General features: G+C 34.9%; 1 protein-coding gene and 1 long non-coding RNA gene across 3 annotated transcripts in view; one reads left to right on the forward strand and one right to left on the reverse strand.

The window, feature by feature from the left end:
* LOC107752764 (uncharacterized) overlaps positions 1 to 7,510 on the forward strand; it is a 12,075-nt gene extending 4,565 nt beyond the window's left edge. The window contains exon 3 of the long non-coding RNA XR_001641384.1: positions 7,501 to 7,510. This is a non-coding gene — a long non-coding RNA (uncharacterized LOC107752764). The remainder of the gene's footprint in view (positions 1 to 7,500) is intronic.
* LOC107752763 (eukaryotic translation initiation factor 2 subunit 1-like) lies at positions 6,450 to 10,536 on the reverse strand. Of its 2 annotated transcripts, none has more exons than XM_016568815.1 (7): positions 10,362 to 10,536; positions 9,823 to 10,130; positions 9,655 to 9,734; positions 8,784 to 8,935; positions 8,114 to 8,318; positions 7,110 to 7,253; positions 6,450 to 6,982 (listed from the first exon to the last, which is right to left on the reverse strand). In XM_016568815.1, the coding sequence occupies exons 2-7, from the start codon at positions 10,061 to 10,063 to the stop codon at positions 6,857 to 6,859; spliced, it is 948 nt and encodes a 315-aa protein (XP_016424301.1). In that variant the 5' UTR covers positions 10,064 to 10,130; positions 10,362 to 10,536; the 3' UTR covers positions 6,450 to 6,856. The 2 variants fall into 2 exon arrangements, with proteins under 2 accessions (XP_016424301.1, XP_016424300.1); XM_016568814.1 differs by having other exon boundaries at positions 9,823 to 10,074; positions 10,362 to 10,535.
* Between the last annotated feature and the right edge of the window lie 899 nt (positions 10,537 to 11,435).

An 11,435-nucleotide genomic window follows, 5' to 3' on the forward strand; every position in this document is an offset into this window, starting at 1 on the left:
ATGGGAATCACGGCTTTGAGAGTCAAAAAAACATACACAAACAAAACCAAATTAAACCCTGCGGCTCGTGACGATACATTGATGTGTAAAGACACAAAACGATCGGTCTGTGCAAGAAACTGAACAGTATTTATATCGTTTTTTACCTCTGATTCACGCAATGTCCGAACTGTTCGAACTGTCCTGAGCTGCGTGCGTCCTCCTGAGCGCGTTCTCAACAGCAGGAGTGTGAGGCGTCTTCTTCTTCTTCTTCTTGCTTTAGGGCGGATTGCAGACTTATAAGTGCATTACCGTCACCTATCTCTCAAATGGACCATTGATACTCCTAATTGAGATTGTAGATAGAGTGAATTTGTGTTCTACTGAAGAAACAAAGTCACCTACATCTTGGATGCCCTGGGGGTAAGCAGATAGACATAAAATTTTCATTTTTGGGTGAACTATCCCTTTAATGCAGATTTGCTTTACAGAACATCCCATTGGAATGGGAAGTGGAGGTTTTCATTAACAGCCGTTATGAAACATATTCATAAAGTGATTAAAATGAATTGAATATTATCCTTACAATGGCTGGAGTCAGGGTTGCCAGGTCTGTGAAAACAAAACCAGCTCTACTCAGAACTTGCCCAATGTTTGTGTTTTTTCCTCTGTCGCGGGTCCCCAACAAAATTGTGTTCCGGGGGGATGGTATTAACCGGTGGACTAAAAAACAACCCGCGGCAACAGCATAAGAGAAGCCCAATTCCATGGTAAAACCACAGACTTGGCAACACTGACTTGAGTGATTTGTGGTTTTGCAAAGCATTTTTATCTGCTGCTTTTCTTTGAAGAAATTGTTGAAGTTACAATAAAACGGAAGTATCGACAGATGTTATTTTCTGTATTGTAAATGATGTATACATTCATTTGAAATGGATTTTGAAAAAAAAAAAGTAGGACTATGGTACTGCGAACACTTTAGTTACAATCCCACTACGATGACCTGAATCATAATATAGAATTAAATAGGTAACATTAATTGACTTTGGAGCAAATGTATGAGATAATGTTCTACATGTTCATTTAGGCATGAAAGGCAACACATAATGTAGTTTAAAACATTAACTTCTCAAGACTTGTTTAAAGAGCAAAGGAAAAGAAATATAACTTATATTTTCTCTAAATGACCTATCAACATTGATGACATATTTTTTGGGGATAATTCCAAAAAATTGTGTTCAAAACTATGAAAAAAAGAGCAAATCCTCTATTAATAGAACCTGCTTAAGCCAAGCTTGAACTGGTCTTAGCTGGTCTTTCAGCTTGGCTAAGTGAAAGAAAACCAATGAACAAACTAGCTAAGAGCTAGTTTAGATGTTTTTTTGTTTTTTCGCAGAGAAAGCTCGAAAATGGCAGAACGGCAATAGCCATTGGATTGGTCAGAATGATGTGAAGGCGGGGCTTAGCGGAGGCTCAGTTCACAAGTGTGAAGGCTCAAAGATAAAGATGAGCTCACACCGATTATATTTCTTCTTAGAAAAGATCCAGCACTATAGCATGTGCAATAAATTCCTCACCTACGCTCTAGTCCCAGGGTGTGTCCATTGATTTATATGGATACGCCTGAAACATTTCTAACCCGAAACACCTACGAGTCCAATAGAAATGTCATGAGCGCAGCTGAGAAAGCTCATAAACTCAGGTGAAACACTCCAGGCATCAGCAGCGCATGAGTGCCGGGGTCCTGGAAGCGGACCTTTACTATTGACAGACGTGACAGTTCCTCTTCATAATGAATATAATCTAGCTGCAGCTGTTGTAGATAACATACAAGAGGGCTTGATGTGTTGGCAGCTTTGTACAAACAAGTGAGTGAAAGCTACATTTGGAACGCTCGACTATAAGCAACATGAGCACAAGGACTCAAACCTGGATTGCGGTTTAGTGCCGCTGAATCGGGCCAACAGCATTAGCGCGGGCAGCACGTTTGCTTGCGTAAGCTAAAGACCAACGGGGCAGGTCAGGGGGAATGTGTTGTGTCATCTGTAGGCCTGAATGCATCTACATTGACCTCAATCCATAAGCAATCTCATCATCTTCTCCTAATTAACCTTACTCCCCTGTGGAGACAACCCAGCTGCAACATGCCCTTATCCAATCAAACCAATCATAGACAAACCCACAGCGATCTATGCTTCACACAGGTATGAATGAAGGTGTCAAAGAGGCCTTGCTGGACATATTGGTCGTGTTCAATGCATTTATAAAAGTGGTTCTGTTAAGCAGCCAAATGTTATGTTTGTACTACGGGGGAACGTGAATCTACAAAGGTTCTTGTTACCCTCTTTTTAATAATTTTGCAATTTGTTTTTTTAGAATTTTTTTTTAAAAATTCTTTAGAACAGTATGAAACGTGGTAAAGGTTTTGGCACTTGCTATGTGAACACACACACACACACACAGACACACACACACACTGAGTAACTAAAAAGGTTAAACAGTCCTGGGAAAAAAATGACCATATTGGAAACGAATGACAAATGAATTTCATCTAGTGGAAACGTTTGGTACTGCACCCAAACAAAATCTTACTGAAAGCTAATTTTTGGAAATATCAACCTCAAATTTGGAACACAACTTTTTTAGGCTTTACGGGTTTGATTTTCTTGCAATTTTAAAGTAAAACATGTTTTCGAAAATATATTTAATGTAAAATTTTAAAATAGTATTTTTGTGAATTTTTCATAATAAACTGACTGTTTTTAAGTTTTACTTTTTTAAAAACTTTTTTTCACTTTTTTCCAATTCTTCTTAAAAAGAGACTTTTTCATTACTTCACCACTATTTTACTAGAGAATTATTTTTTTTCCACAACAAAGGGCAACTGCAGAAATTAATACAATCTACCAAATACTGTGTCTTTCGGTATTTACTTAAAGTAAAGTAAAGTAAAGTAAAGTAAAGTTCTTCTTTGAACTACCTTCTTATTCATAGTCATGATATATCAGATGATTTTACAAAATTATACATTAGATTGAAGACAATATTATACAGTAGATTAAACAGATTAGGCTCTTGTGACAAACTTGACAAACTTTCAACACAGACATCATGGTAAATATAAGGCAAACAAGTGGAAATTAACTGCTTGCTCTGGCAACATGGCAGAAATGTAATGGTAATATTTATTATGCCTTCAAATGTAATTTAGTTTTTTATCTATAATGTCAAATATTAAGATTTAAAGTATAAAATTATTACTATAAAATATTAATTTAAATAAAGAACTGAAATATAACAAGATGTAGTCCTTTTACAAATCATCTGACAGGGAAGAACGAAAACTTTCTTTGCTTTTTTTTTTTTTTTTTCCATACAGTATGATAGTCAAACACACGGATGGCAAACTTGCTTCATATCAAGAGCTTATTTTGAAGCCAAAACCCTTCTGAGACTGCTTGAGGCTTTCTGACATGTCAAGAACATCTATTTTCTCAGCAAATGTATTAATTTGTGCAGTGTAGATCTGGCTAATTTGGTATTATTTATTTGCTTAAAAGTTACATGTGTGTATACAGTATTTTTATTGTTTTGAGAGGCTCCAACAGTATGAATATGGGATATTTGAAAAATATGAATATAGGAAATATTATGGTTACTGATACTTTGGTTCCCTCACTTGGTAGACTTGTGAAATGCAAACATCCCATGAATAGGAAACATTACTTTGTGTCATATTTATGCTTTATGTTTTCCAAAGCCATCTCAAAAGAAGATAATTCCTTAAAAAAATTAGTAAAATCAATATGAACTCTGTAACATGAGGCAGAATCCACATTAAAAATACGAGATTACCCAAAACAATGTTTTAGCCTGAGAAGTGCGTAATCTTATAAAATGGAGGAAAACTGATGGCTAATTAATATTAAAAGTGATAATGAAGGGATTATTTTTCCAAGACGATAAGCAAATGGCTCTTAATTACAGGTGCTCTCTCGCTCCCTCACTTTACGCAGCCTTTGACTCAGCAGTGACAGAAATAACCCCTCATTAGCAGTTAATCATGTTAACCTGACTGAGTGTGCAGTGATGGGGAGCCAACTCGATTTTGCAACAAGAGATTGATTTCTTACAATTAAATGAACAGGTGCGACGCATGTAGAGTTTCAAAATTAGGAGTTCGGAACAATCTCTCAAGTTTATTTCAAACAGATTTCACTAAATAGCCACGTTTTCATTCTTTTCACATTCTCTAAAAATGAAAATGTGAACGAATAGGATGTGAGTGTAAAGTTTCACTTTTAGGTTTTCGTCAGAGCTTAGCACAAAGCAGATACAAAAATATACGATAATTAAAGGTGAAAGGTTCTCATAAAACTCATAGAAATATACACCACCATTCAAAGTTTGGGGTTTATTTCACGATTTTGAAAAAAGTGTCCTCACAACAAGACTGCATTTATTTGATTAAAAAAATACAGTAAAAACAGTAATGCTGTGAAATATTATTACAATTTAAAGGAAATGTTTGCTATTTTAAATATATTTTAGGATGCAATTAATTTTTGTGATGAAAAGCTGAATTTTAGCATAATTACTCCAGTTTTCAGTGTCACATGATCCTTCAGAAATCATTAACATTTCATATTATTATCAACATTGAAAACAGTTGTACTGCTTAATATTTTTGTGGAAACCAGGATACTTTTTTTTTCATGATTCTTCAATGAATAGAAACAGCTTTATTTAAAATATAAATCTTCTGTAACATTATAAATGCCACTTTTGATTAACGGTGTAGTTAATATAATGATGCTGTTACTTATAATAACTTATAATAACTAAGTCAAAGTTCTCCCATGGTTTCTTACCTGGACTTCTTCAACCATATAACATAATACCACTTCCAGAGATAGAAATGCAGACGTGAGAGTTCAGAGTTCTGCAATGGCATAGTAAATTTAGTCATTAGGCCAGATGAAAATATGAGATAATATGAGAGAACTCGCACCTAAAACCATCTTATCAATTAGCAGTCCTGTTCATTTCTTTCAACTTCAGTTTCCTAATGTACTACCCTAAAAAGAGTCTAATGAAAATATACAGTACCAATCAAAGATTAGACACATTTGACTGAATTAATGTTTTTCATTATCTTAAAACCTTTAGATCCCCTTATACAAACAAAATGCAATACAAAATTCTAGATTAAATGTGAAATGAAAATGATGAATTAAGATGCTTTCAAAAGTTCTTTAAAGAAAAAGCACACATATAGCACACGGAAATATACAACACACCTGTATGGAAACAGGCAAGCTGAATGAATGGCTACACTTAAAGAATCATAAAACACCTTTATCTTAGCGCTCTGAACAGTAGCTGAGTGATTGGATGTGCAGGTTCCAGGCTTCCTGCCATAAGTACTCTCATGTGAACACAAAACAGGCTGCTCTCAGGGTCCAGTGTCTCATTTAGCCAGACAAACCTGTGCAGTGTGCACACTTGCACTAATACAATGTACGTGTGGACATTAGGACTTCTGAGTGGAAATTATTGCAAATGCATTAAACCAGCTGTATGTATCCATAAACATATTGCCCTACAAATGCTCAGCAAAAACAGCGCCATCTTTCTATGGGAGACTGAATTACACATTGAGACTAGAACGGCACTTTTTTTTGTGATATTTGATGTAAAACCCCTCATTTTCACGGGTGGAGGCTATCGCTACATTAAAAAGCTGTTTCCACTGATTTTTGTTGTTGCTGTTGTTGAAACATGCCACTTTGCTCTGCAGTGGAACATTAACCAGTGAATAAACCGGTATGATAGTTAACGGCTAATGCAAACTAGTCGTTCTTGTGTAACATACATTTAACAACAACATTGTAAAACACGTCAAGAAGAGGAAATATGAGTGTGATCTGGTTGTAACAATGCTATAGAAGAAATTATTATTAGGACTAGCTTCAGTTTTTTGCATTCCATATACTTTGTAGGTTTTATTTTTTAATAAAAATTCCCAAAATGTACACAACATAAAATAAATGAATAAATAAATCACAATGTAAATTCGTGGTCACAGAATAAGAATATGTGAATAACTCAATTTTGAGAAAAATGTCAGATAGAACCTTATAATTCCAAGGAGACAATATTTTAAAATCTAATTTATACTTGTGATGGCAAAGCTGAATTTTTCAGGACTCTTAGAACATAATATACTATATAAAGAATATAAAAGTCATTTATTTGAAATATAATTTTTTTGCAATATTATAAATGTCATTGCTGTCACTTCTGATAAATGTAATACATCACTGACCCCAAAATTTTGAACTGTAGTGTATCTGCTCAAATACTATTAATTTAGTGAAGGATTCCATAACATATCTAACATCTTAACCAAAACAGACAGCAAAAAAATATATAATAATAATAATACAAAAATTACATGACAAATGCTTTGGGAAAAATGCTCATTTTTATTAGTTATGCATCCACAGAGGACTTTGATAAAGAGAAGTAAACTCTGATAAAGAAAAGTCGTTTCACCACAAACTGCATCTTTCTTGAATAAGGCTGGAGACAGAAGGTCACTTAAAACAACCACACTGTTGAAATGGTATCTGTATTTTTAATACTCCAAGCCAAACTCTAGTGTTCATGGAAGACATTTCTCCCACAACTCATCTTATAAGCAAACGTCCTCGAATGTACGATCTACTTTTACTGCCTGCCACAATTCACCCATAATCTGCTTAATACTATTTAAGCAATGCTTTTCAGTCTGTGTGGTATGATAAACAATTGACTGTAACTCTCAAGACTCCTGAACGATTATAGCAATGCTGGTTTATTGTGTTTCTTTAAGCTAGTCATCGGTCTTGGCCTCCATCTCCTCTGCATCATCGTCTCCATCCACCTCTGCATTCTCTCTCTCCAGCCGCTCTAACTGCCGAGCCAGTTCTGTCTCATCTGTGTCCGTTACCACTTTTGGCTGCAGGGATATCGAAACAAGGTCAATGTTATTCAATACAACAAGATTTATAGCAGCATACATAACTGAAATTTCAGTTAGCAATGTCTCCATGCCAGAAAAATGGGAAATAATGATAATTTCTCACCTCCATCTGAATGTTGAAGACGCCTCTCTTCTCTTCGATCTTCTCTTTAATGACAGCCATGGCCTGATTGAGCACAGAAAGGCCCTCTGTGCGCTCTAGCGTGGTTGTGGTCATAACATAGCGCGGAGGGGCAATCAAGTTGATCTGCAACAAAAGCAATGAAATAGTGAGCAAATCTGGATCACTAGGAGTGCCTACTAGATGGTTTCATCTGTTTTAAGAAAAAGTTTTCGAGAACCATTTTCACACAACAACAAGTTTATATTTAATAATTCTAAAAATGTTGTGTGGTGTAACAAGTAAAAAGTACATTCTTCCTTACATCTTAAAGACAAGCAAGCATGCACATCTTAATGTTTTTATTTTAAATGTTTTTAAATATACTTTTAAGGTTCTTAATCTTTAAAGGTTCATTTTTTTTATTTAAAAATAATATATATATATATATATATATATATATATATTGTAAAATTGTAATAAAACAGATTCCCTAATATTTTATATAGTATGAATTGAAATTAATTAAAGTTAATAAAGTTGAATTAAATTTCAATAATTTTTATTACTTTTAATTATTTGACATTTTTTAATTAATTTAAATTGTACAATTCTTTTATAAATATATCATTACATTTTTGGGGAGTTGCACAACATGACATTTTACAACTTGAACGAACCTTGCATTTTAAAAGTTGTCAAATTATTTAATTTGTTTATTTATTTATTTGAAGTCTTTTTAACCTTGACCACATGACTGACAAACATTTTCAATTACTAACAATATTTTTTTTAAATGCCTCACATTTTTAATAAATTTTATGCCACTTACGGTTTTCTTTTCAAGAATTTGATTCTTTTAATAAGGCTTTTTAATTAAGAAATAATAATAATTAAAAAACACAATCATCATAAAGTGTATTCAAGTTACTGGGTGTATGAACTGCTTTTTTAATGCATTTTTGAGTAAATGTATATAACCAGAACAAAAAAAATGGGGTACTTACCTTGATTGGCATACACTCTGTCGAACACTTCAGTCCAGCCCTCAAAGCATCTTTCACTGCATCGATGCCCTCATAGCCATAGCAGGCCACCTCAATGTCCGCTCTTATTTTAACAGCCTGTGGAGTGAGTCGTCTGTTGATGTTATCAATCAGAACGGCCCTTTCCTCCTCCGTCAAATCCAGACCATCTAAAATGGACGTGTCTCTGCCCAGAATGCAATTTACGCAATTGTGATAAAAAAACATTTTAGTCATTTTAGTGACAAGTCATTTCATAGTCAATACTAGACTTGTGCCGGTATTCGGTAATGCGATATATCACGGTAATGAATATGCACGATATTGTTATCGTGGCCACTTCTAAATACCGTGAATAATTATATATAACAAATTATTCAGAATTTTGAATGCATTTTAAGAATACTTTTCCCATCAACTGGTCAAAATGCACAACACCGCTGTATGCTGCCTGAAAGATGAGTGTGCACTCTGATGTAAACAAGCGGACATGAAGCACATGGCGGAACATGTGAGAGACGCTCTGGATGAAAGCGCACTTTCACTCTCTGACAGCAGATGGCGCTAACTGCAGAAATAATAATAATAATAATAATAATAATAATAACCGGCATATCCCTAGTCAATACTTGATTGATGAATGCATACTTACGACACAACCTGCTTAAAGATGTCATAGGCACCGTATCCAGGCCGCTTGTACTTCTCATCGAACACCCAGGCGGTTCGCTGGTACAGACTCTCTAGCTGCTCATCTTTGGTGTACTCTAGGACTTCAGCTACATGCCTCAAAATGCTGTAAACCTATAACAATATACACATATATATATATACACACACACACACAAACAACATCTATGAGACCATAGGTTTTAGAAATAGAGAGGCTGAATTCAGCTTGCTAAGTGGGATTGACTGGAGGGCAAAGATAGGATAACAATGGCTTTAAAACAGTGTCAGACTTCATTCTCATCTCTGTCAGTGAAAAAAGGCAAAAACATAGTCATGAAAAATGGCATTTGGGTTTAGAATGACAAAATGTAGTAATGCCTTTCAATAAGGTCTCATTACTTAACATTAGCAAAAGCATAAACTAGCAATGAGCAATACATCTGTTACAGTAATCTTTCTTAACATTAGTTAAGAAAAAATACAACTGTTCATTGTTAGTTTATATTAGCTCAGATCCATTCAATAATATTAACAGACACACGTTTTACCATGTTCTAGTGTAGGTCTGATGATAATTTACAAAAAGATTATCAGGAAGGTGTAACCAAGTTCATTAAATTCATTCACAATATGCACACACACATTCTTAAACTTATGCCTAATATGCTGAAAATGGCATTAGCATCAGTCGTTAAACATTTCTGTCATAACACAGCTGTCAAATATTAAAAGTTTAGCTACTTACGCTTACATAATAATTTTTGACAACTCAAGCTGAAATGTATGGATTTTGAGATGTGATCAGCTCTGGTCAAAGTGTATTCACCATTAAACAGACAAGTCATACTCACCGTTTTCGATTTTGTGAACTTGTCTTCGCATTTAACGGCCTCTTCAGGTGATACTCTTCTTTTGGATAAATCAATGTAGCCTGTGGAAATATGGATATCACAGGTTAAAAGGAGGAACGAATCGAGAAAAAAAGAAAAAAAAGAAACAAGTTTCAAACACAGCCCTGCCTTTCTCTTTATCCACACGAATCACCACCACACATTCGTTGCGTCCGATCCGGATGAGTTTGTTGATGGATCGGATTCGTCGTCTGGAGAGCTCGCTTAGCAGGATCATCCCCTCGATGTTGTTGTACTCCAGCAGACTCACATAGGCGCCCATCTCTGCTATCGATCTGACATTGACCATCACCACATCTTCCACCTCTGGAAACCTGTGCTGGTAGAATCTACAGCTGAGTCCTGGCATCTTGATCCTGGCTGAGGGAAACAGTCTAATGTGAGTCTAATGCTGTCTGTGTAGAACGCTCAATAGGCTTTGAGACAGCCAAAGAAAGGCTTGTCGCTCAGGTAACGTTAAACAGTTATTTTTATACAAAACGTCTGCAAAGTGTTAAGAATTGAGACACAAAAGCTGTCCATCAAACATACGGTAAACTATAAACTATAATTGATAAACAAATAGAGTAAAGGATACAGTTCAACAATTCAACACAAACCACACCACTTTCTGCCATTGCAACTAAACTCTCTTTCACTTAACTTACCGATATATAACGTTAGAAGAAATGTGTAACGTTACTGGAGTTTACTTAATGTCCTTTATTTGATGATGAGAATCCAAGTGCAAAGATACAAAATAAGAAGGCAAACTGAACAGCGGTTTCTCTGCTATCTATTTCATCAGCATGTTGAAAATCAGGCGGAAGAGGAAGTCATTCTTTTGTTCGTAGCGTGTTAAGATGCTCTGCACCGCCTTCTAGTGATTCGGAGGCACACTTACGAATGAAAGCGACATGCCAATGAATCACAAAATATCTGAGTTCGTGCATCTTTTGTTCTTTGTTCTTTGTCTATATTTATATTCATGTAATTTATATTATAAATAAATATATTTAATATATAAACATAACATATTTTCCTGAAATATATACATGCATGTGTGTGCATTTATATATAGCTACACATAATAAATAGGCTACACAGTACACACATATATTTTATGCAAACAAAAACTTTTATTTTGGATGCGATTAATCGTTTGACAGCACTAATATAGGCCTACACACACACACACACAGTCATGGCCAAAAGTTTTGGCAGTGACATAAATTTTGTGTTTTGCAAAGTTTGCTGCTTAAGCTGTTGTGGTGTTCATTCACATTGTTTCTAGATTATTGTGTAGAGTGATCAGATTAATTTTAAATAATTGCTAAAAGCTTTATTGGCCAAAAAGTGAACTTTTCACAAAAAAAACAAATGTCACTGTTTTTTGATCCTGACACAAAATGACCAGCTAACATTAATTGACTAATCATATCAGCAGCACATGTGAAAGTGTGAATGAGTACTAGTCAGGTTGATCACTATCATACTAATTAGATTGATGGAGGGAAGAAGCTCTTCCAATCATTGTGTTCTTGTTAGCAATGGTTACCCCCAAAAACATCAAGAACAGACTGACAGACTTTTATTTTTTTATGATCTTTCAAGTTATTTTCTCTGATGAAGCTCCCTTCCGACTGTTTGGGACATCTGGAAAACCGATTGTTACATTGAAAAATTACATTGAAATTTTGGATCCGTGGCCAGGCAACTCCCCGGATCTCAATCCCATAGAG

The sequence above is a fragment of the Sinocyclocheilus rhinocerous genome, unplaced genomic scaffold (genome assembly GCF_001515625.1).
Source record: "Sinocyclocheilus rhinocerous isolate Xijiao unplaced genomic scaffold, SAMN03320098_v1.1 scaffold61, whole genome shotgun sequence".
NCBI classification, from domain to species: Eukaryota; Metazoa; Chordata; class Actinopteri; order Cypriniformes; family Cyprinidae; genus Sinocyclocheilus; species Sinocyclocheilus rhinocerous.